We start from the raw sequence: 27,418 nt of genomic DNA, 5'->3' as shown, positions 1-27,418 counted from the left end.
GGGTTATTTGACTTTTGAAAGGGCTTCCTTGATGCATAAAAAGGTCCAAATACTGTATATGTAATATGAGCATATGTGCAATCAAACCAAATCGGAATTCATGTTTGGTTTAAACTGAAATCTAATGGGTTATTATAAGTTATTGAACACATGCCTTATAAAAAAAGCCCAACAATTCTGCATATTTGACTTGTATCTTCACATGCATCAATTCTCCAGACTGTGAGAACTGTAGTGTGAGAAAAGGCAGTGACTGGTCTGGCTTGGAATACAGGAATGTTGAGGTTGTGCAGGGGCACATTGCTCATCATGTTGTTGACCAGCAGGATAGGAGTCACTGATCCATGGAAATGATGGGCCTCCTCTTTGTAGCATCAGAACCTTAGAACTGAGAAGGCGGCCTTGTGCATCACATGGTTTCAAGAAATGTCATCTTCTGCTGTGTAAAATGCAGTAAACATATAACCTCTCTCTAACCATATACTCATGACTTTTTATTGATCCATATGAGCTGTTTTCTAATTGGTTAAAATCACTATGGTTTTATGTCACCATTGGTGATCAGATGAAAATTAACAGAATGGATCTAGTATGGTCTAAACTCTGACTTGCACAATTGCCCAAGTTGTTCCTGCAGTTCAGTTAAACGTTTTACTAGCCTGACAATTTAATGTTCAATTCAGTTAAATTTTCAGAAAAGTCAACATCACAAGGAAATGAACAATCTAGGACTTGTTGTTAAAATTAAATCTGTCAGCACCCCTGAGATCTATTGTCAGGTTTGGTGGAGGTTTCAATTTCACAGCTGCTTTGGGTGAAAACTAAACATACCTTTTGGCAGAGGGCCCCGGTGAAGCAAAGCTTGCCAAGAGAGGGTGACCTCGGTGTAGCACAGATCTACTGCCAGCCATTGTTTCTGTGCTCGCAAATAACTGTTCTCAAGGGTCTGTTTCAGAACGGGAAAATAGGATCTTGTTGAGTCACTTGAATATGTAATAAGATTTACCTTCCTAATCTTCTGGTTTAAAGATTAAGTGGCAGATCAGATGGGTGGCATGCATTTTACATGAGCTTTTGTTTTTAGACATATAATCGTTATGACATCTCAGGCTGGAGTTATATAATGTTCATAATGCGGCTCTGTGGCCTTTCTTTATGTGAATAGCTCCTGTTTAAACTACACAGTTCACATTGCTTTCTTTGGCCATAAGCTGCTGATTTAAAGCAATTTAATATACAAAAAATATTTACAGCTCTCCATTAAAATATAGGTTAATCCAGTTAGCAGGCAGGTGCATGCATACTTTCTCAAATCTGCTGTACAGTATTTCAGGCCCCCCCAAAACCTGCAATGGGTGTATTTACTAATAGGTATGCTGACAGGAACAAACTACAACTAAATGGGGAGGGTGCAGCTCTGTTGGGAGAGAGGATAGCCAGAAAGCTGGAGGAAATTTTAAACTAGGTGGTGGGAGAGGGGTAAGAGGATACTATAGCCGGCAGTGAGCGAGGGTCAAAGGGTGCTACTGGGGTGATATTGGTAGTGTAATTAGAGTACATCAACCCACCATGTAGGTTGGCAAAATCCCATTGCAGCCTCAGAATAAACAAGGAGAAAATAATATGCACCCATACAAAATTAAAGAGCATGGCATGTTTACAAATGATAGAAGTCTAGCTAAAAAAAATGGAAGAACTGGAGCTGCTGATACACAAGGAGGATTTTGACTTCGTGAAAATATCAGAAACTAAGCTTGACAGCTCACATGCCTGGCTTGCTACTGTCATGGGGTACTCCTTATATCTGAGCGTCAGGGAAGAAAGAAGAGGGGGAGAGGTGTGCTTGTATGTCAAGAGTGATTTGCTATGGAATATGAGGGACGACATTGCTAATGAGGCAAGGGAGGAGGTGGAGCTTTAAAGGGAAGAAACAAATGGGAAATTGATAGTGGGCATATGCTACAGGCCCCCTAACCTGAAAGATGAGGGGAGTCTGATCTCCTGTCACAGATAGGAATGGCGGTGAGCCAGGGCTCACTCATTTACGATTTGTAATTTCTTAAATGTTTTACAGTACAACTTTGTGTCAATTGGTGGATAACTGAACTAGAAATAATGCTCTGCTAGATTTACTATTAACAAATAACATAGATCTGATTGCAGATGTAGAAATAAGGGATAACCTGGGAAACAGCGATCACAGAGTAATTTCATCAGCATAAATTATAGGAAAAAGAGGCACGAAGGTAGTGCAAGAACACTCAATTTCAAAAGAGCCAACTTTACTAAACTGCGCTTCATTCTACAAGATAATCAAAGGGATCAAATTCTAGAAATAATAAACCCTGAGGAAAATGGTTGTGCTTTAAGAACATATGAAATAATGGCAAACGAGGTCAGAGCATATAGGTCCCAAAAAAGGATGATCAGGGGAAGGTGGTTACAAATGACAAGGAGAATGCTGCATTCTTCTCTTCAGTTTTTAGAAAGGAAAAGGATGGGTATAATAGTCAAGACTGTATTGTTAGTAACACAACACAGAATGTACCCTTGTGGTAAACAGAAGCCATAGTCCAAAAAAAAAACTTGAAAACGTAAATAAATCACTAGGACCAGGTGGCTTACATCCAAGAGTCCTCAAAGAACCTAGCCAGGTTATAGCCAGACCATTATACCTATTTTTTAAGGACAGCTTAGTGACTGGAATGGTACCAGCTTATTGGCAAAAAGCCAACATGGCACCAATATTTTAAAAAGGGCAAAGCTATATGCCTGAAGACTACAGGCCAGTATACCTAACATCAGTAGTATGTAAATTATTGGAGGGAATGATAAGAAGTTACATTCAAGAATTTGCTTATGAAAACAGTATTATTAGTAGTAATCTAAGTGTTCTTGCCAGACCAATCTGTAAACTTTCCATGTAGAATTGAGCTGTCATCTACATAGAGGAAGGCCTATGGATATGGTGTATCTGGATTTCGCCAAAGCATTTAGTACAGTTCCCCCAAAACGCTTAATTTACAAATTGAGGTCTGTTGGCATAGATGATAGTGTACAGTATGTACCTGGATAGAAGGCGGGTTAGGAGGGCACATCCAAAGGACAGTGATAAATAGCTTGTGTTTAGAATGGTCTGGAGTTGTGAGCAGGATACCCCAAGGATCTGTCTTGGGGCCAATTCTGTTGAAAAATGTAAAGTAATGCCTTGGGGGCTGAAAATATTAACACATGTTACTCGCTTGGGGACCCTTGGGGAAATGGATGGAAAAAGATCTATAAGCTCTAGTATGGGACATATTTCGTTTTTTTTTTCTTTGCACTTAAACCTTAAATACCAGGTTCATGCAGTTAAAGTAAACCATCACAAAAAAGCAAGCCTAGACTGATCATATATCTTGACACACAGGAGGTTACTGGGATAGGAAGTGAGGGGAAATCCACCCACAGAAAAAGACAGAATCTAAAAGTCTGAAAGAAATTATAATTTTTCCAAATTGTGATGTACATGTATAGCTGCATCTGTTGTTTCCTTAGCTTACAAATGGTACTGGCTTTTTCTTCTAAGGCAGGTCATAGATGAGGTGATTTTCTTTCCTTCAGTCATTGTTGAAGGGAGAATCCCTCCCGCAGAGCTACTGTGTTCTCCCGGCAGGTAAGGGGGCACGGAGAGGCATCCCTCCCAGCAGTTTACATGCTAGTAATCCAACTTGCTGGCTGTACCCAAGTCGATCGATGGATCGACTTGGGTACTATCAACCTGCCCATACATGGGCCAAATCTTGGCCGGTCCCTGCTGAACCGGCTGAGATTTGAACCATCTATGGCCATCCTAACTCGCAGAACAGTATTTGGGCCTGGTGATTGACCTCTGGGACCCGGGTACTGCATCCTGGGAGGTGGTCACTTGTTGCCCTATAGCTCCTCAAGGCTCTGATGGAGCAACAGTTCAATTGGAATGTGTAGCAAAATTGAGTGTCAGCAGGTGATGTGTGATATTCCAAGAGAACCAATCACTTTGGTTTAGATGAGCCAAGTGACAGATTTTTGTTTAAACAGGTTGCAGAATCTGCTATTATACGTCCCGGTTCACACTACTGCGACTTGTCAGGCGACTGGTCAGCCTGACAAGTCGCGGTCCATTCAGTGCTACAGGAACCGTTCTAATAGGAGCGACTCAAGTCACTCCGACGTAGAAAATAGTTCCTGTACTACTTCAGGGCGACATCGGAGCGACTTGCATTGACTTCCATTATGTGAAGTCCGTGCAAGTCGCGCCGAAGTCGCGGTGCACGCGACTTCACAGGTCGCCCCCGAAGTCGGATAGCCATAGTGTGAACCGACACTAACTGCAATGTGTATAACTGGCAGGGAAAACATATTTTTTTCAGTTAAAGTTCAAATTACAGCAAACAAACCATTACTCATACACACGTGGTTAGTGGCTGGACATGGGGTTGGATATATTCATATTTAAATGATTAAACTGATTAAATCTCCAATTTGTACTCACTATGATCCTGCAACAATAACAACTAAGATGAACATCTGCAGCACACCAATAATTTTGTGTATAATTTCAATAATTCTGTATATGAATAATTGTTTAGTTTAAAAAAAAAAAAAATGATCACTGAGTATCACGTCTTGCTCTGTACACAATTGTCATATTTTGCTTCATTGACTATGTATGTGCAGTGTTGTTGGAAGCACCATCAGTCTGTCATTGCAGTCCCTCAAATATGGTGATTGAGCAGCTCATAGTGTCCCCACCTGCTTGCCCTACCATGATATATTTTAATTGCTTAAAAGCCTACAATATAGAGAGCCTTATTTGTAAGTAATTTGTCCTCCTGGGTCATTTGTAACATTACGCAGACAAATAACAAGATTGATTTCATACCTGACTGACTTGCAGCTACTCTTGTTTTGATGGGCAGTAGAACATAGGGCAGCTCCCACAACCTGCTGTTGCCATGAAAGGGGTTCTCCTCTACAGCCATGGACATAGTGAAAGCCTCTGATATGTCAGAGAACTACTCAAATGCATATTGATGGCCATCATGATAATGTCACTGCACATTCACTAAGACTGAATTGTTGCAGTTATGGTTCCAAAAACCAAGGCATATAGAAAGCAAACTTCAGGTAGATCAGTGTGGCTTAAAATCTGAGCACATAAATAACAAATAGTCCAGAGTCCCATAAACATCTGTTCTTCCATACACAATAATCTCAAAAATTAATATATAGATAAGTAATAGTTTCAAATATTAATTTAATAGAAATCTTCATTGAAGAATGTCAATGTAAAAGCATTCCTATAGCTCCAAAACACCCCGTGTCTTCACTCTTAATGCACAGTGCAAATCCATCACCAGGAGAAGAGCCTGCTCACCTGAGCCGAGAGGACAGAAGCCTTTTTCTCACTATAGAGAATTGGAGAGATCTGCCTAGGGCAGTGATGGTGAACCTGTGGCACGCAGATCCCTCTCTGTGGGCACGCGAGAGCCGTCGCCACTGCCCGCACTGTGACAAGGGGAGAAGCGAGCGCGGGCTGTCTGTGTATTTCCCTCGCTCACCGCCCTTCTTCTGTCAAGCAGCGTGGGACAGGGACAGAGCAGTTCCTCCTGCCTCCCCATTGGCTGAAGCCAGGGACCAATGAGGAGCTAGGACAAGTGCACCATGGGACATATAGTCCCGGAAGACTATGGCTCCCTTTTAATCATTTAAAGAAAAACTACAGCCCCAGCATGCCCTGTAAAATAAGAGGAGGGACATCCTGGACCCCGGAAAAAAAAGGGCTGAAAGAGAAGAGAGAGCAAGGGTGAGAGGAGTGTGGAGACAAGAGTGAGAGGAGGCTGAGGTGGTTCAGAAGGGAGAGAGAGCCCAAGCCACAACAGCCCCAGCAAGAGAGGAGCAAGAGGACAGTGCTGAGAGGACACCATCAAGAGTGGGGAGGGTGATCCAAGGCACCAACAAAAGGAGAAGCTGCCGGCAGGCACGCGGACACTGGATGCCGGAGCCGGGTGAGTGCTGAATTGACTACAATCACTCTTGGAGTGTGTGATCTTTACCTTGGTGACTTGGTGTCTGCAGTTTAATTGCAGTGTTGGCACTTTGCAAAAAAAATAAGTTGGTTTTGTGATGAAGTTTGGGCACTCGGGCTCAAAAAGATTCACCATCACTGGCCTAGGGTATAAAGTGAGGAGCGTGTTAAATTGTTGTATGGAGGTTAGATTTGCACTTTGCATGAAGAGTGCAGACACGGGGTGTTTTGAAGCCATAGTAATAATTTATTTATACATTCTTTACAGAAGATTTCTATTAAATTTAATGTTTGAAATTATATTACTTATCTATATATTAATTTTGGTGATTATTAGATGTGTATGGTAGCACATATTTTTATGGGACCCTGGACTATTTATTATGTGCTCTGGTGTTGCACCACACTGATCTACTTAAAATGTATTATTTGGTGTTGTGGAATCACTTTTACAGTGTTTGACAGTGCATCACTTATTTTGTTTAATTGAGTTGTTTGTTTCACTTTATTTTGAGTTGATTAATTTCGCTGATTGTAGTATTTACTATTATATCTATCTATATAGATAGCAACGTGTGCTTGTGATCATCATTGATTCAGCCGTTTTAGTCACTGTCTACATAGTAAGTCTTACTTATTTTACTCCACCTTCCGTTCCATAGACTACAGCACAATACAACCCCTGCTGAGGGAAACCAATAGAAGAACATATTCCCATGGCAAAATAATTTGAAGTTTAATTTAGATGTGTGTATTGTTGCTTCTATTATTGGCTAAGCACATTATTATAAGGAGAAAGCTAACCCTGAAATAGAATACATGTGGTAGAGAGGTCTTCCTGGCCTTAAGGAAAGTTGTTAAAATGTCCTCTGCAGCATTTAAGTAGTTTGTAAATGGAATATAATAAACTGTCCTTGAAAGGTACAATTTGGCAGGCACTCACTGTTCCTAAATTAGAAGTTAGGATGTGAGGAAAACACTTAGGTTACATTTTTACTGATGTAGGAAGCCCATTGTATACCTGTTTTTTTCCTGCTATGTGAAACTTTGGTCAAAACTTTTATTTAGGTTTTGGGTAGAATGGGGAAGGGCAATTTCAACTGTCAAGATTTTATTGATATTCGTGCTGAGCACTTTGTTAAAATTGTGGAATTACTAGGCATCGCGTTCCTTTAAAGGGCTGCACATTAGATATTTTATTACCATATTTTGTTTTGCATGTATAGCGGAAATCTTTTTTATTTTAAAAAACGAAATTACTAATGACTCTGGACCTTCTTTTGCAAAACTTGTAACATTTTTAAATTTTCGATGGTAATACAGGTGGGGTTCTTAATTAGCACTATGAATTTGTTAGCCATGTGACAAAATCATCTGCGACAAATGTGCCAACACCACCCCAGTATTATGTACGACATATTTCTGCTGTCCGCTTTGGCTAAATTTTCCTTCCATACAATCTAGGATATCTGACGGCAAAGAAAGTTAACTACACAGAAATAGTACAGAATTGTCACCATAAATCATAACTGATTTATAAAAAATAAAGGAATTTTGAATTTTGCTATAGCTTGTTGGGCAATAACCAGACATAATAGTGTGATGATTTTATTATGTATTGGAATAATATCTAGAACCAGCAAGTAGAGATATTTAATTCTCTGTTTAAAAAGTCTTGTTTTTTGTGACCCTGAAGAATTCAGTTTAGTCTAAAACCAGGCAGTTTTTACGGCATAAGTCACCTTTACCAGGAATTCTCCCTCTGCTTAAATGTGGCCTCCAGAAATAAAAAGTAAATGGCAAATCCAGTAAATGTACATCCACAGTGGCAAGGGGCTCTTATTTTACCATGACTTTCAAAAAATGTAGCTTGTTTGTTAAAATACTTTTACTGTAGGTACAAGTAGCAGTCAGTCAATTGCTTTCACTATGAATGCTAATCTCAAATAAAGTTTTAATAATAACTTCCGTGGAAAATTTGCAACCAGTGTTTGCTTATTAGTGAACCTGGCAATAATCAACTGCATAAATAATGCTATTGTTACCTGAAGGCAGTTTTAAGTAATTGGCAATATTCCTTCAGATGACAATTTAAAAATTCAAGTAATAGTATAGTCTACTAGTCAAAACGAGTAACTTGCCAATAACTAGTATAGTTTCATTTTTATCCTTGGCCAAATAAATAGATAAATGTTTTAGTTCTTATTGTGGGAATTTTGATGGGACTCTACTTTGAACAGATATTTCAGTTTTTAGTGGAAACTAGGGAGTTGGAGACAACTTAATGTATGGAAGCTTTGCCCAAATAATGCAAGCGGAAGGCAAAAGACTAGTCAACTGATATTGCCTGTGGAATCCCTGCAGCTTATATTGTGCACATTAATTAAATATCATGCCTTGTTCTACACTCACTCACTGAATGGAAGTGGATATTTTATTATAGACAGGGTTTTGCTTTTCTCATGTCGGAGTTTTCCCCATGATCTCTGGTTATCTGATGACTGGTGGAGTAGTGATCAAAAAGCATCAGGAGATGTGCAGAAAGTACAGGTTAGGAAATAATTAAGCAGAAGCAGGGGATCCTTGCACTGCAGCTTTCTCTCCAGCAAGAAGAACTTTGGGCAACGCAGTAGGGACATAACCAAATCTCACTCCAAATCTTCTGAGACTAGAAGTTAGAGACAGCAGTACATTAGATGAGTTCACACTGCAGATATAAAGCTATGCATCTCTAAGCTAGGAAGTGCACTGCTATTTTTAGGAGGAATTCCAGGCAGAAGGTAGCTTTTTAGGGTACTGTTTAGCACCAATATGTTTTCTAAAGAGCAAATCTTTAATTTTAGTTGATGTCAGCTTTAGTCCACCTGACCGTTTTTCTATCCCTTAAAGAGTAGCTTCAGGCTCCTTCAGGAAAAAAATAAAAGTCAGACACTACAAATACTGTAGCTGCTAACTTTTAATATTGGGATAATTACCTGTCCACGAACCTGAGCCGATTTTTCAATGTGCGAAGTGCGCTGCGCTTTGTGAAAAGTTCAGCGGCAGGGAAAGGGTACCTGTCAAAACCAGGTACCCACTCCCCCCCCCTCAAAAGGTGCCAAATGTGCCAGTAGAGGGGGTAGGAGGCAAATAGGAAGAGCTTCCTCTTTTGGGTGAAGCTCTGCTTTAAGGACTTTATGATTGATATATCTATGCTTGAGTTCTTCATTGTGCACCCCTGCAGGAGCCATTATAGTGGTTACAACTTTCCCTTTTAGGTTGCTATGTTGCTTTGGAAGAAAGCCATTGTTGTAAAAAAGCCAAAGTCCTGTTTGCAGTTTGCGAGAAGCCATGTGAGGGACGCAGCAAACATTTGGAAGAAGGTGGTATGGTCAGATGTGACCAGAATTTAACTTTTCTGCCTAGCAAAGCAAAATGCTATGTGTGGTGGAAAACTAACACTGCACATCACCCTGAACACACCATCCCCACTGCGAATAGGGATGGAGACGCACGACACAACCCATCGTGCGCCTCATTTAAAGTCCCACACCTCCCACCTCTTTACCATCCCCACTGTGAAACGTGGTGGCAGCATCATGTTGTGGGGATGCTTTTCTTTAGCAGGGACAGGGAAGCTGGTCAGATTTGATGGGAAGATGGATGGAGCCAAATACAGGGTAATCTTAGAAGAAAACCTGTTCTCCAAAAGACTAGAAACTGGGGCGGAGGTTCACCTTCCAGCAGGACAACGACCCTACTCATACAGCCAGAGCTCAATGGAATGGTTTAGATCAAAGCATATTCATGTGTTAGAATGGCCCAGGCAAAGTACAGACCTAAATCCAATTGAGAATCTGTGGCAAGACTTGAAAATTGATGTTCACAGATGCACGTCATCCAATCTAACAGAGCTTGAGCTATTTTGCAAAGAAGAACAAAACATTTCCCTCTCTAGATGTGCAAAACTGGTAGAGACATACTCAAAAAAGACTTGCAGCTGTAATTGCAGCGAAAGGAGGTTGACTCAGGGGGGCTGAATACAAATGCATGCAACACTTTCCAGATATTTATTTGTAAAAAATGTTGAAAACCATTATTTTCCTTCCACTTCACAATTATGTTCCACTTTTTGTTGGTCTATCATATAAAAACCCAATAAAATAAATTTATGTTTTATGTTGTAACATGAAAAAAATTGGAAAATATTAATGGGTATGAATACTTTTTATAGGCACTGTATACAATAGTGCAACAATATAAAGGGCCATTGTGCTACCATTTTAAATAAACACCAGCATACACTGTAGTTCAGCATAATAAAGTGCAATAGTGCTTCAAATATAGGCAAATATTTACTCCATTAAAATTGTTACAGTGCTGTCAGTTCATCCGAATATCATCCTTGCTATCACTCACAGTCCACTTTGATTCCTTTTTCCGTGCTTCCAGTCTCTAGTACTGCAATATCCACTACTGCAATCCCCGCCAATGTTTCCACTTCATATAGTAAGTTGTGACAACTTGTTTATTCCAACACCCAGAGAGCACACCTTTTTGATTGGACCTCCTAAATATAAGATGGCCTGATTGTGCTTTTTCCACTTCAGGGGTTATGTGCACCTCTCAGGCTCCACACAGTATCATCACAATAACAATGAAGCCTGGAAGATAATTGGTTTTATGCACCAGATTTTGCACTCTCTAGTTTTAGTAAATCAACCCCACTGTCACTTTCCCATTACATGTCATGTAAAGAGGCCCCTATGTGCATTATTACTCACCTTGCAAGTGCTCTCCTGCCTTTTACTCGACTGCCTCAGCTGGCAAGTGCTTACAAGCATTGGGGAGCATGTGACCTTCTCTCATGTGACACCATTTACCCTTGCATCTCACGCTAGGTGATACAGGGGAATCTGGCCCTGAATGAGCAAGGATATTGTGTATCTTTAATGGAAATGTTGGGAACCCACTGGTGCAATATTTGACCCAAATCCAAAGGTTGCTTAGGAACATGCAATATAAGGTGCTTACTACTACTTTTGTTAGTGAGCATGGTCTCGTCTATGTGCTTCTGTGTACCTCTTACTCATAGTTCTCTTTTCCTAAAGGAATGTTTTATTGGCCAATGAGACACTGTGAATGTAAAATAATTTTTATGGTGGGTAGGCTGTTCCAGGGGGCTAAATTTAGTTTAGAAGTTGGGAATTCAAGATCATACATAGACAAACAAAAGTGAAACCACAATCAGAGGGGTGCACAAAACAGGCTTTTGCTGGCTACTTTCTTAAATCTTAAGGACAGCTTCACACCTATGCCTGCAGATTTTAAAGTGTGTTCATATATGCATTAGCACCAAGAGTTGCACAGGGAGACATGGTCTTTATTTCAAAAAGATCCCTAATGCATGTTTGCAGTAAACAACACACCTCGTCCTTCAATGCACCACATAGATATATGCTTAGGTGCATAGATGTTAGTACACATGTGGTGTGCTATGTTGGAAGAAAGCTAAGCTAAACTAAAACTGAGTCCATTTTATACTGTGTCGTGCCAATAAGAAATTATTGGGCCTTTGCAATGTGTTTTAAAATGTGCATTACATTGGTCCATTAATTTATTTACTTAAAAATAAAATTCAAGTTCAGAGTTTGAAAAAATACACTTGCATAGGTTGTGAACGGTCCCATTAAAGTTAAAATAACTAACCCTCTCACTTAAACTGATGGGACTTAATTAAGTAGTTGTAATTTATCTTTCAATACCTCCTTAGCCCAGATAGCACTTGCCACAAATAAGCACTAGTTCTAGTTGACACTTTTCCAATTTGTAGTAAATTTGCGTGGCAAGTCTCTAGCAAAAGCAGAGTTGCAGTGGTGAGTCTACAGCAAGAGCTCTGCAAGTCACAGTGACCCCTGTGGTGGGATGACTATTGCACAACATAGCTGAACCAGAACTTACAGCAGACTTGCAGAATGTTTGCAAAGAAAGTTGATCTGGAGTCATGCAATGCGGACTTGCTGGTATTGTGCAACAAACTTGTGAAGCCTGGCAAGTCTAGCAATAGCTTAGCAAGTCATTTTCAAACTTGTGGTTTAATTGCTTGCTATTTGGGAGTGTGACTCCATTGAATTAAACAAAACAGGGAGGCTATGATGGCTGAATTTGGGGAAAGAGCCTCTTTGATTAGGGAAGGAGATGGCCAGCTTATTTACCAATTTTATCTTTTATACAGAAGGCAATGACTAACACTGTACTCAGTGAAAACTAGAACTGAATTGATTACCTGTGTACTAATACATTTTAAGTTGTACAGATGATGGGCAATTTGATGACACAATGTTTTTCCACAGAGACACACAAACCAGTCACTCAGCAGAGCAAATTACCTGAGCTTGCTTGGGTTTTAAATTACATTCTAGATTGCAATTTGTAAGTGTTCTGTAATGCCTCACTGTTACACTTATACAGCATCAATAGCTAGGAAGAACATCAAAGTTGTTTTGGACTCCATTCATTTTTAATATCTGTTTTATATGTGCAGTGTAGTGTACTAAATATTTTACATTAAAATTAATAACAAGAAATGGTGCTAAAACTGTGCTTACATATGCCGTTTCTTTTTGTTATAATTTTTACCCGAAAAACAAAAAAACAAAAATATATATATATATATATATATATATATATATATATATATATATATATATATATACCCCATAATGACCATGTGAAATAATTTTGTTTATATATAAAATATATATATATGTACAAACCTGATTCCAAAAAAGTTGGGACACTATACAAATTGTGATCAAAAACAGGATGCAATGATGTGGAAGTTTCAAACTTTAATATGTTATTCAGAATACAACATAGATGACATATCAAATGTTGATAAACTGAGAAAATGTATCATTTTAAGGGAAAAATAAGTTGATTTAAAATTTCATGGCATCAACACATCTCAAAAAAGTTGGAACAAGACCATGTTTACTACTGTGTGGCATCCCCTCTTCTTTTTATAACAGTCTGCAAATGTCTGGGGACTGAGGAGACAAGTTGCTCAAGTTTAGGAATAGGAATGTTGTCCCATTCTTGTCTAATACAGGCTTCTAGTTGCTCAACTGTCTTAGGCCTTCTTTGTCGCATCTTCCTCTTTATGATGCGCCAAATGTTTTCTATGGGTGAAAGATCTGGACTGCAGGCTGGCTATTTTAGTACCCGGATCCTTCTTCTACGCAGCCATGATGTTGTAGATGCAGTATGTGGTCTGGCATTGTCATGTTGGAAAATGCAAGGTCTTCCCTGAAAGAGATGGCATCTGGATGGGAGCATATGTTGTTCTAGAACTTGGATTTACCTTTCAGCATTGATGGTGCCTTTCCAGATGTGTAAGCTGCCCATGCCACACGCACTCATGCAACCCCTTACCATCAGAGATGCAGGCTTCAGAACTGAGCGCTGATAACAACTTGGGTTGTCCTTGTCCTCTTTAGTCCGGATGACATGACGTCCCAGTTTTCCAAAAAGAACTTAAATTTTTTATTCGTCTGACCACAGAACAGTTTTCCACTTTGCCACAGTCCATTTTAAATGAGCCTTGGCCCAGAGAAAACGCCTGCGCTTCTAGATCATGTTTAGATATGGCTTCTTCTTTGGCCTATGGAGTTTTAGCCAGCAACAGTGAATGGCACGGCGGATTGTGTTCACCGACAATGTTTTCTGGAAGTATTCCTGAGCCCATGTTGTGATTTCCATTATAGTAGCATTTCTGTATGTGATGCAGTGTCGTCTAAGGGCCCGAAAAGCACGGGGATCCAGTATGGTTGCACCCTTACACACAGAGATTGTTCAAGATTCTCTGAATTTTTGGATGATATTATGCACTGTAGATGATGAGAACTTCAAACTCTTTGCAATTTTGCTCTGAGAAACTCCTTTCTGATATTGCTCCACTATTTTTCACAGCAGCATTGGGGGAATTGGTGATCCTCTGCCCATCTTGACTTCTGAGATACACTGCAACTCTGAGAGGCTCTTTTTATACCCAATCATGTTGTCAATTGACCTAATATGTTGTAAATTGGTCCTCATATGTACATTTAACTTTTACGGCCTCTTATTGCTACCTATCCCAACTTTTTTGGAATGTGTAGCTCTCATGAAATCCAAAATGAGCCAATATTTGGCATGACATTTCAAAATGTCTCACTTTCAACATTTGATATGTTATCTTTATTATATTGTGAATAAAATATAAGTTTATGAGATTTGCAAATTAGTCCATTCCTTTTTTAATCACAATTTGTACAGTGTCCCAACTTTTTTGGAATCGGGTTTGCATATATATTCATTTTTAAGGCATGTATCAATATTTAATACCTTTACCATCAAGATGAAGGATAATTTGTATTGCCCTGTTGATGGACTTTAAATTAACCTGACTGAGCTTTGCTTGTGGAGTATTCACTTTTTTGCAGCTGCCTTGTGCTGCGTATGCTTGCCTTCATTCCCCTGCCACCTTACATGAGGGGAGGGAAGTGACATAAAAGGGTACTGCCAGGTATGGAGCAGTGAATCACTCCAGTTTTTCCCATATATGACAGTGCTGGCTCTTGGTGGATTGGTGTGCTTAGGCATTTAGAGCTGTCACATGGGGGCAGGGAGAGCATCCTCAGCTGGGATTTGGAGCTTACATAGGCAAAACATGGTGACAGTGGTTCCATCAGCTGACCCTGTGTCATTTCTGTGTCTATAGGATAGAGGAGCCAGCAGCTAAAACCAGAGCATGCACTTGGGTTCCAGGCATCCTCCACTTCCAGGAGTTGTAGGTGCGAAGAACAAGGAACAGGACATATGAGTATTAATAGTCTTTTTTTTTTATTTTTTTTTTATATAGCCACAAAGATGCTTAGTGACCCTGCCAGCACAGTGTTACTTATAGCCAAGACCCTACCAGCTAAAAGAAGAGAGAATATACTCTTTCCAGCAGTCAGTGTCTGTGCCACTTGGCTTCCCCCTGGCTGCTGCAAGTGCTCTACTAGTCAGATGAGTCGAATATTTGTTTCCCCCACCACACACAATGGTTCTTCCAGCTTGTACAAGCCGGTGGGTGTCTCAGGTGTGAATGTTGAGCAGGTGTGTTAAATTTGGTGTTATCGCTCTCACTCTCTCATGGTCACTGGAGGTTCAACCTGGCACCTCATGGTAAAGAAGATTGCCAAAACCCTGAAACTGAGCTGCAGTATGGTGGCCAAGACCATACAGTGGTTAAACAGGACAGGTTCCACTCAGAACAGGCCCCACCATGGTTGACCAAAGAAGTTTAGTGCATGTGCTCAGCATCATATACAGAGGTTGTCTTTGGGAAATAGACGTATGAGTGCTGCCAGCATTGCTTCAGAGGTTGAAGGGATGGGGGGTCAGCCTGTCAGTGTTCAGACCATACTCCGCACACTGCATCAAATTGGTCTGCATGGCTGTCGTCTCAGAAGGAAGCCTCTTCTAATGACGATGCACAAGAAAGCCTGCAAACAGTTGCTGAAGACAAGCAGACTAAGGACATGGATTACTGGAACCATGTCCTGTGGTCTGACGAGACCAAGATAATCTTATCGCGTGTGTGGGGGCAACCAGGTGAGCAATACAAAGACAAGTGTGTCTTGCCTACAGTCAAGCATGGTGATGGGAGTGTCATGGTCCATCACTGGGGAGCTACAGTTTATTTGAGGGAACCATGAAGGCCAACTTGTACTGTGACATACTGAAGCAGAGCATGATCCCCTCCCTTTGGAGACTGGGCTGCAGAGCATGATTCCAACATCATAACGACCCCAAACACACTTTTAAGACCACTGCCTTGCTAAAGAAGCTAAGGGTAAAAGTTATTGACTGGCCAAGCCTGTCTCCAGACCGAAACCCTATTGAGTATCTGTGGGGCATCCTCAAACGGAAGGTGGAGGAGCGCAAGGTCTCTAACATCCACCAGCTCTGTGATGTCGTCATGGAGGAATTGAAGAGGACTCCAGTGGCAACCTGTGAAGCTCTGGTGAACTCCATGCCCAAGTGGGTTAAGGCAGCGCTGGAAAATAATGGTGGCCACAGCAAAATATTGACACTTTTGGGTCCAATTTGGACATTTCCACTTAGGAGTGTACTCACTTTTGTTGTCTGTGGTTTAGACATTAATGGCTGTGTGTTGAGTTGTTATGAGGGGGACAGCAAATGTACACTGATATACAAGCTGTACACTCACTACTTTACATTGTAGCAAAGTGTAATTTCTTCAGTGTTGTCACATGAAAAGATACATTAAAATGTTTTTAAAAATGTGAGGGGTGTACTCACATTTGTCAGATACTGTAAGAGAAAGTCCAAATACATTTCCATAAAAAGTTTATAAAAAAGATCCCTGATGGTGCAAAGTGGTGTCTCTAGATTGAACATGCAGGTGTCAAATAATGTGCAGCACTTCCACCATACACACAGATGGCAGCTCACCTTACGACCATGACTCCCTGAACCAACAGGATGGTCAAATAAGCATTCCCATGAAGGGATCTAATAGTCTCCCAATGGACTAAGTGGATCCAAGACAGCCAATTCCTCCATAGGATCATGGATATCAATATAAAAGCAAATAGAAATAATCTAGTGCTGTCTGTTATATAATCATTTGTTCAATAAATTTAAAACTACTTACAATTCTGGCACTTGTCACAAGTGCACAAACGAGCACTCTGTGTATACACATATAATCCAGTAAGAAAGCCGCAGGTGACGTCATGCGTGGCTCTTTCCCCTGATCATATTAGCCTACATCATTTTACAGAATTAGAGCTCATTCACAGGAGCAGGAAAAATGCTTATATGAGTACAGCAGATAGTTTTTTACAAATCTAGATGCAGTACTATAGTAATCAATGAGCCCATACACAGAGCTGCATCTACATACGAAAATGTGTACTGTGTTTAGTTGTGCACTAAAAAAGTACCACACAGTTGCAAATTTTATGCACGAAGATCTGCAAATTTTACCTAAGCGCATAAAGGTACTTTAGGTACAAATTCTACGCAGGATCTTTCTTTTATGCAAAATATATGCATCTAATCGCACCATATTTTCTGCCATGTGAATGGGTCCTTAGATGTGTTTCATTATGCATTCAAATTGGGAGTGCATATATATAATGATGCATGTTTTTGAGATGGGTATTTTTGTGCAACATACTGTATTGCTATAACAGAATATTTTTGAGAAATCCTCATTTAATCTAAATTAGACATGGTAGAAACACAGGGGTTACTTTCCTGATGTGCTACGGAAAATGCAGGTTGCTTGACCATTATACTGATCCACTGCCTTCAATACATTGTAAGTCACTGCACTGTATATATTTAAAATTCTAAATGGGTTTGCAAATCAGGAAAGTCAGCAAAAATGCTAAAGTCTTTATTTTTATGTTGCTCCTGGATTGGTGGCTCAAAGTATTGAAGCAAGAGGGTCAGCATGACAGCAGGACAACTAGAAATTTTAGAACCAGAAGTCAACATCAGCTTGCTCCATGACTCTTTCTTTAAAGTTTTACTGACATTGGGTGATCCATACGAAAAAAGAAAGCTGGTCATCATTTCATTAAAGGATATCTGAAGCCTAGCCTTTTTTATTTATTTATTTCTTTTTTAGAAGTTTGAGTTTGTATTGCTGTTTTTGTTCCCTCTGGGGAGATAAATCCTCTCTATTTCCTTTGGCCACCATTGTCCAATTATACAGTTGGCAACAGGAAAGGAGGTCAGAGAAAATCTTCCAATAGGGATGGCTATTCTGGTGACAGCTGTCTAAAAGGGTATTTTGTCTCACTTCTCACAATAAGACACAGATAGCAAAATAGCCAAAAATGTCCAAAACTAAAAATAAAGGGTTGACTTGGGATGTAAATATTATGCACACTTTGCATTAATTTCCAACGCACAAAAAAAAAAAAAAAAATATATATATATATATATATATATATATATATATATATATATATATATATATATATATATATACTTTTTTGACATAAAGTTAACAGAAAGTGGCGTGACATCTTCCCAGTAGGGTGCAGAAATTTTTAACTGAGAGAGTTATTTGCTCTTCCTGAGTCTTGAGAAAATCTAAAACCTAAAAAAATGTGGGTTGGAGTTGAGCTTCAATATATTTTCCTTTTATTCTAATAAAGTAGCGAACTTGAAAGAAAGTATAACCACTTCTTTGTCTGTCTTTTCAGTTCTGCACAGAATTAAACCAGCCATCTTTGCCTAACATACGCAAGTGGAAAGGAGTCAGAGGATCGTGGAAGTGCATTGTTTCTGAAAAGCCATTATCAGGCCCTAATGAGGTATGTGAAATTGCATTGTATTTACAGTATATTGCTGGTCAAAGTGACATGTTTTATCAGAGGAAATCTCTGTTTCTACATGGGAGTTTGTCCTAATCTGTTTTGACAGTCATCTCGCCAATGCAATTCTCATAATTTTTTGGCAAACCACAGTTTTCCTGCTGTTCTTTTCAAAGTTCTACAAAGCTCCAGCCTAAGGATTTTTTTTTTTTCCCGTAGCAGGGCAGTGCGTTTTTCTACTTAGAGGCAATGTGTTTTCCACATGAAAGATATACCCACATATCATGATTTTAAATTACATTTTTTACCTTTAGTTCAACTTTAAAGACAAACGCCAAATTTCCACATAGCAACCTGCTGTAGGCTTGACCTTGGCTATGCCAACGAAGTATTTGTTAGCCAGCCTCATCCAGAATAAAGATATCTCCAAACATTTAGTCTCCATGCCATTTATGGTTTTAAGGATAAGTTCACTTTTTTTTTTCCTCTACATTCCAACTCCTCTATGTACCAATATGCCATTAGCGTACTTCTTTTACAAATATAAAAAAAGGAGGTGAACTTATCCTTTAAAGCTGAGCTTTACCACTTAAGGGGTGGGTGGACTGTTACCACATACGGTACTTACCTATTAAAGCAAACTCTCTTCCTGGTGCACCCACCACCAGCAAAGTTTTTGCTGCTCCTCGTCACTCCATTATGGCTGCTGACATCTTCTGTTGGTTTCTGCAGGGTCCAGCATCTCAGGGCCCAGCCACTTGGCTACAACTGAAGATGTAACTCCAGTGGAGGTGTGCTGAAGTTAAAGTAGCACTAAAGGCAAAACTATTTTTTTTTTAAGGTTTGATAGGCTAAGAGAAGGTTTTACTTTTTTTGCCATCTGTGTCCAACTGGGGAGATTTCCCTTTATTTCCTGTCCCAAAGCCATAGCAGAAAGTGAGAGGAAATCCTTTTAAAGTGAAGGAATCCATCCCTGGTTTTCACCATGGTCACCAGAACTATGTCCCCATTGGAAGATTTCCCCTGTTCTGGGGCATTACTTTTCTGGTGACAACCCCAAATTCCGGATTTTCTTTTATACTTTTACTTGCAGCAAGCTCTATGCGGTGAATGAGCCAGGGTGAACACTGCACTGTGCATGTATAGGCAGTGTGTACAAAATACTATTTTTTTAGGGGAAAAAGAAGACTTTTTTTGACAGAACAGACTTTGCACGTCTTCTCTGCCAAAAAAAACTACAGTAAAACCTTGGTTTGAGAGTAACTTGGTTTGAGAGCGCTTTGCAAGACAAGCACATTTTTTAAATAAATTTTGACTTGATATACAAGCGATGTCTTGATATACAAGTAGCGTCATGTATAAAAAAGAAGAGAGGAGCCTCTAAAATGTAGCAATATGGTTACATTTAATGAAGGTACAATATTTAGCAACTCACATGGTTGATGATTAAAACAGGCATATCGAAGTATGCAGGCATCTGGGGTAAAGCTGTCCACATAGACCATCTTCTGCACAGCCATCTTCATCATCCCTTCCCCGCAGCACTCCACGAGTGATTCAAAGCCTCACTTTCAGATCACTTTACTGCAGGCTATTCTTCCCGGTCACGATTGCAGACTGACAGTGGTGAGAGCCGGTGGTTCAGAAGATGGTCTATGTGGACAGCTTTACCCCGGATGCCTGCATACTTAGGTGTGCCTATTTTAATCATTAACCATGTGAGTTGCTAAATGTTGAACCTTCATTAAATGTAACCATATTGCTACACTCTCATCTCTCTTAAATTCTGTAGCTCTGCTAGATTTTGCTTCTAATCCCCTTGGGAAGGCTCCATATTGTGGATGGACATTTTATGGTTACACAACCATCACATTACTATAATCTTTGTATATAGACTATAAACTGAAGGACTTGTGGAACGAATCATCTGAGTTTCCATTATTTCTTATGGGGAAATTCGCTTTGATATAAGAGTGCTTTGGATTACAAGCATGTTTCCAGAACGAATTATGCTCGCAATCCAAGGTTTGACTGTACTTCATTTTGGATTTCAGTTCGGCAAAACACATGCCATAATACCTACAATAAAAATTCAAAGTAAGGTGTCACTATGTAAGTCGACTGAACATTAAGTGAATATCTAAATCATGAGTTGCATATATGGTAGTTGTTTTATCTACCAAGCATTTCTGTTTTCGTCCATTTTTTTCTGATGCTAATACAGCCAGGCAGCAGAGCCACATTGGTGACCTTACTTTTCATAATTGCATTTTTGTAGTACAGCTGGTCGCCCCTTGTTGGCATATTCTTTGTTGGCCTATGTGCATGCAGCACACCTGATTGGCCCCTAGTGTTGCCACTCCCTCTCCTGGTCTGAAATCAAATTTACCTAAAATGTTACTAAATACACAACGGTAAAATCAGTGTATATGCAGTAAAACATGCTTGTTATACTCACCGTGGAACCTAAGGGGTTAATCCTCCGCATTGTGTATAAAGGCTGCATGATCCTGTCTCTCTGATCCTCCTTATACTCCACTGACTAAAGACCATCTCCTGATAGAACAGAGCATTAGGGGACAAGCTGCTTAGTTTTTGGTGTGTATTGCTAAAGAGTTTTTGAGAGAGTGCATGTGATCAGCACAGGGCCAATCAGCACTGTCCAGACAGAGGGTCAGGGGTCCTGCAGCCTTACAGGACAATCAGGGGAAAATTAAAACTCCTCCTAAAAACTTTAAACAGACACTGATAGAAGTCACAAGACTGCTCTAACTGTTGATGAAAAAAGGTATTTAGCAGTTTAAATTTACTAAGACTATAACATTTCCATGTTCTGTGTACTGTGGGAGACCAGATAAAGTGAATGCCTGGGTTTAGTAAGACTTTAAGATTACAAGAGGCTGATGTAAATTCAGAATCAGCTACTTGCTGTAGATGCCTTTCAAAATACATTTTAAGGATTTATTGAATACACAACAACATTCACTGGCATATCTGCTTGGCTGTAATACTCCTGGGCCTTTGTCCCTTAACTTCAAAATCCATTCTTCTGAAGTTAGTTATGCTGGCACTCTATACCTAGGTTCTATAATATACATGCATGCAGGTGAATGCAGGTGATCTAGGCAAACCGTTTTTCTTTATTCCTTTGCTCCATGCACTGCACACAGCAGACATGTACACAACAGGTGCTCTGCATGGATACCCTATTGTAAATTATGCATAGCAACAGCTTAGCTCTGGTTGAACGGTGCTAAGCAGACCATGAAGTTATGGGATCTCATGCACTCCCTAGACTCCTCTTCTGTGAGATCCATAATAATGCTTTGTTATATGTTTGGCATCCCAGACCTTTCAGTGTATCCATACTAGTATAAAGTCAATGCCAACATCAAGGTAACATTGCTAAAAGGATTGCACACCTGTGCAATAACTATGTGTCTTACATTGGCTCTAGGTGTGAATGGTGCTCAACAGTAAATGGCGTAAAAAAAGTGACACATTCCAGCTCTTCTTATCAGTCTTGAATATGCACATCAGATGGTTCTGCCAAGACCATATATTACATCCAGATATTACAAGGCATTGTACCTTCCCTGCAAGTACAGCCGTGGCCAGAAGTTTTCTAAATGACACAAATAATTTTCACAAAGTCTGCTGCTTTATACCGCATTCACACTGAAACGGCATGACTTCTGCACGACTTCGGGGCGACCTGTGAAGTCCCGTGCACCGCGACTTCGGCACGACTTCCTTGGAATTCATATAATGAATGTCTATGCAAGTCGCCCCGAGGTCGCCCCGAAGTAGTACAGGACCCTTTTTCTAAGTCGGAGCAACTTGTGTCGCTCCTATTAGAACGGGTCCTGTAGCAGTCAATGGACCGCAAGGGACCGCGACTTGTCAGGCTGACAAGTCGCCTGACAAGTCGCGGTAGTGTGAATGGAGCCTCAGTGTTTTAGGTATTTTTGTCAGATGTTACTGTGGTATACTGAAGTCTAAATACAAGCATTTCATAAGTATGAGAGTCTATTATTGACAATTACAATAAGTTTATGTAAAGAGTCAATATTTGCAGTGTTGACTCTTCTTTTTCAAGACCTCTGCAATTCGCCCTGGCATGCTGTCAATCAACTTCTGGGCCACATCCTAACTGATGGCAGCCCATTCTTGCATAATCAATGCTTGGAGTTTGTCAGAATTTGTGAGTTTTTTTTTCACCCGCCTCTTGAGGATTGAGCATTAGTCCTCAATGGGATTAAATTCTGGGGAGTTTCCTGGCCACGGACCCAAAATTTCTATGTTTTTTTCCCCAAGCAGCTTAGTTATCACTTTTGGCTCATGGCACGGTACTCCATCATGCAGGAAAAGGCATAGATTGTCACCAAACTTTTCTTGGATGGTTGGGAGAAGTTGCTCTCCGAGTGAGCCCTTGGCTGACAAGTAACCCCACACATGAATGGTCTCAGGACGCTTTACTGTTGGCATGACACAGAAATGATGGTAGCGCTCACCTTTTCTTCTCCAGACAAGGTTTTTTCCAGATTCCCCAAACAATCGGAAAGGGGATTCATCAGAGAAAATGACTTTACCCCACTCTGCAACAGTCCAATCACTCTACCGTTTGTAGAATATCAGTCTTTCCCTGATGTTTGTCCTGGAGAGTAGTGGCTTCCTTGCTACCCTTCTTAATACCAGGCCATTCTCCAGAAGTCTTCACCTCACTGTGCATGCAGATGCACTCACACTTGTCTACTGCCATTTCTGAGCAAGCTCTGCACTGGTGGTGCCCTGATCCTGAAGCTGAATCAACTGTAGGAGACGGTCCTGGCATTTGCTGGACTTTCTTGAGCGCCCTGAAGCCTTCTTCATAAATGTTTTTTTATGGAATTAAGTTAATTTTCATGGCAAAGAGGAACTTAATTAATTGCAATTCATCTGATCACTTTTCATAACAGTATATGCAAATTGGCATCATAAAAACCGAGGCAGTAGAAAATTGTGAAAATAATATTCGTCATTCTCAAAACCTTTGACCACAGCTGTACTGCTCTGGGTCTCTATACTATTAAAGTGACTAAACCCACAACAGTAAAATCAGTCTATATAAGCAGTAAAGCATGCTTGTTATACTCACTGTGGAACCTAAGGGGTTAATCCTCTGCATTGTGTAAAAAGGCTATTTGATCCTGTCTTCTCTGATGGTCCCCTTTTTTCCACTGTCCTCATTGCATCTACTGATAGAACAGAGTCTAGGGAACAAGCTGCACATGCTTATTTTGGTGTATATTGCTAGGGAGTTTTTTTTTTTTTGTTCTTGTAAGAGTACATGTGATCAGCACAGGTCCAATCAGCACTGTCCAGACAGAGGGTCAGGGGTCCTGCAACCTTATAGGAAAGCCAGAGGAGAATGGAAACTCCTCCTACAAGCTTTAACCACAGACTGATAAAAGTCACAAGACTGCTCCAACTGCTGATGAAAAAAGGCGTGTAGCAGTTTATATTTACTCAAATTGTTTCATTTTTATGCTCTGTGTACTGTGGGAGGCCAGTAAGCCCCCGTTCACACTTAGGCGACCTGTGAGGCGACCTGGTCGCCTCACAGGTCGCCGTAGGTCGCCTCCCATAGGGAAGCTGCGGACCCGTTCTAATAGGAGCGACACAAGTCGCTCCGACTTAGAAAAAGGGTCCGGAGCTTCTTTGGGGCGACCAGGAGGTGACCGCCATAGACTTCAATGCTATGAAGTCCGTGGCGGCCGCTCCGAGGTCGCGGTGCGAGGTAGCGTCGCCTGCATGTGAATGGGGGCATATAGTGAATGCAGGGTCCTGTGTTTAGTAACACTTTAGGCACCATTGTATTTACAGCCTGAACATATACTGATCACAGTAGTCTTCCAGCTGCTATTGGTTTCCCCCTGTGCTGAAGGCTGGCTAGCTTTGTGCACCATCCTCTTCACTGTATAACCAGGTGCTTGGGTGCCAGCACATGACCAAGTGCAGAATTTTCTAAGCCATTGCTTATAAAACTCAGGAGCTGAGGAGACAGTTGGCTGCCAGGAAATGAGTAGGCATGCACAACGCCATTCCTGTGGCATAGAAACAAGCCGGGCCCTTCCTAGAACACTGCTTTGACCTCATTCCCACACTGCTGTATACCACTAAATAGTTTGTGTTAATAACTCCTGTTAGATATATATTCAGGTTCTGTGAGTTCAATCCAATATAATTTCTGTACTTTCTGTGATTACAGCATACTAAAAGGAATCTGTTGGGATAGAAATATGGGAATTGGTATGGTCCCTTTGTTCTAAAGGTACCTTTTATCCCTGTACTTCAGGGGTGTCCAAACTATGGCCCTCCAGCTGTTGCGGAACTACACATCCCATGAAGCATTGTAAAACTCTGACATTCACAGCCATAACTAGGCATGATGGGAATTGTAGTTCCTGGACAGCTGGAGAGCCATAGTTTGGACACCCCTGCTGTACTTGCATCTCTACTTAGCAAGTCAATAACCTGGCATGCAGATCAGGGGTTCCATAAAATATATAGCTGCATGCTTGTTCAGGGTCATTCACTCACTATACAGTAAAGCAAGGATTAGGATAGCCTTGCACCTTCAAAAAACAAGTCTGTAACAGCAGATTTCTTGGCAGGTTCTCTTTAACTCTGGCCAGTTGATACCTTCATCAGCACTGCAGCATAGGAATTCGAGCCAATAAAATGATAGCATAAAAAGCTTTTACTTGCTAATGAACTGAATAAAACCTGCATAGGAAGACAAATCCTAGTAATGCTATTTTCAGCAGCCATCATTTATGGGACAAGATGCAATTTGTGCATTGTTGATGAGTTTGCTGATATGGCAGGAAGTTTGCCTGTCATTAATACCAGTTTAATGGAATCATATTGATCAAGCAAGTGTATTGTTTCAGCATTTGGCTCTGGCATCATTTCTTTTAATAGTTTACAGGGTGCTTTGTGATTATTCGCATATACATGACCTAAGATACTTAAAGCAAAGTAATTTTTAACTTGAGATAACTGCTGGAAACAGTAGCTAAGGGATGTATTGTAGAAAAGCAATGCCACTGTCCTCATAGCACAGTGACAACCCTGTGGGTTGACTTAGGGCCGTGTCCTGGTAGACTTTTATGGGTTAGAATTTATAGAGTCATTGGCATTGTATTATTTCTTTTTACTCGTTTTATGGAGATATCATGCTGTAATCAGTAGAGTTAGATGAAGGTAAGTAGATTTAGTGTGCACGTAAAAAGTGACCCTGAGGGATAAACAGTTTGTACAAAGCTAGTTCTTTCATGGCTTGGGAGAGCTCTTTTATACTTTGTTTTTGTGCTGATGAGCATATTTGGACACGCATTATTTTTGCATGTATACTATGGGATTATCACTAGTTGTTAACCATTTTTGAGTCACGAGCCCCCTTTGAAGAAAGCAGGCAAGCAGCTTTTTTTCTATTCTTTTGCTCTATGCACTGCTATCAGCAGCCATGTATACAACAGGTGGTCTGACCTGCTTCCCTGGAATATTCACATAAACACAACTTTGCATGCAATGAATATGCTGTATGTACTTTTTCGTGGTAAATATGACATAACACAATATTTGAAAAAAATAAACAATCTTAACGAAAAACTGACTATAAGTGCCGGTTCACACTACCGCGGCACGACTTCGGGGGTGACCTGTGAAGTCACGTGCATCGCGACTTTGGCGCGACTTGCACGGACTTCATATAATGAATGTCTATGCAAGTCGCTCCGATGTCGCCCCAAAGTAGTACAGGAACTATTTTCTAAGTCGGAGCAACTTGAGTCGCTCCTATTAGAACAGTTCCCGTAGCACTGTATGGACCGCGACTTGTCAGGCTAACCAGTCGCCTGACAAGTCGCTGTAGTGTGAATGGGCACTTATGGAGTGGCATAAGATGGATGTTGTGCAGAGAATGATGATACAAATTTAAGTTTCAATCATTTGTTATTACATTTTTCAAGTAAACAAAACTAACAGTTACGTAGTTATTCAGGTTGAAAAAAGACACAAGTCCATCTAGCTCAACCAATAAAAAAACAAAGAAATCACAACCATACAATCCCATATACACAATCCTATACCCGTAGTTGAACAAGAAAAAGGCGAAAAACCCCAGCAAAGCATGATCCAATTTGCTACATCAGGGGAAAAATTCCTTCCTGATATCCCGAGAAGCAATCGGATATTCTCTGGATCAACTTTATATATTAGTACCCAGTTATATTATGTTCACCTAGGTTTAACAGTAACAGTTATAAAGATAAGAAAAGTCCCTCAGATATGCCAGATAATGAAATACATAAGTCATCCACAGCAAGTATAGTGGGGATCGAACATCAAATAAAACAGATAAAGGACATATGCACTAGTGGATTTGACCAATAAAACTGTTCAAGCAATGATCACTGGACATCAATCATATTTGTCGTAGTAGACAGAGGGGTTCAAGGGAAGAACAAGCCACTACATCCATACTGGTGGGCATAATTGGTGTGTTGCATTGTAATGAGATGTCAGGTTTTCCCCTACCCTCCCCCCCCTTTTTTTTAACTAATAGGCCCATTATAAATACCTGAGAGTATAACTTCATCAATGAATGAAAAAGGCTAAAATTGCCACCTGAAGTAAGAGTGTAAAGTAAAGGAAAGTAATAGAAAGGAAAGAATAGTAAAGTATTGTTGATGATACAAATTTAAATTGAAATGCTAAACATAGGCCAACAACAAGTCAAGAGACCCTTAGTGATCAGCGCACTAAGCAGTGGCAAGGTGCATTTTCTTTAATTTCTTTCAATGGGAAGCCATTGAAGGGGAAGGGCTATATAGTGAATATAAATGTTATTATTTATCTGAACCTAATGGACCCCCTGAAACCCATCCATGGACCACTTAGGGGTCCATGGAACCCAGGACAAGAACTTCTAAATTAACAAGTGTTCTTTTTACCACACAGA

General features: G+C 40.3%; 1 protein-coding gene across 1 annotated transcript in view; it reads left to right on the top strand.

The window, feature by feature from the left end:
• EEPD1 (endonuclease/exonuclease/phosphatase family domain containing 1) overlaps nt 1-27,418 on the top strand; it is a 193,097-nt gene that overhangs the window by 133,669 nt on the left and 32,010 nt on the right. The window contains exon 3 of the mRNA XM_082258644.1: nt 18,301-18,411. Within this exon, the coding sequence (XP_082114770.1) occupies nt 18,301-18,411 (111 nt within the window). The remainder of the gene's footprint in view (nt 1-18,300; nt 18,412-27,418) is intronic.

This window comes from Pelophylax lessonae (assembly GCF_965119305.1).
Source record: "Pelophylax lessonae genome assembly, chromosome: 5".
In the NCBI taxonomy this organism is placed as follows: domain Eukaryota; kingdom Metazoa; phylum Chordata; class Amphibia; order Anura; family Ranidae; genus Pelophylax; species Pelophylax lessonae.
Note: the sequence above shows the minus strand (reverse complement) of the source record. Positions and strands in the feature narration are given on the sequence as shown.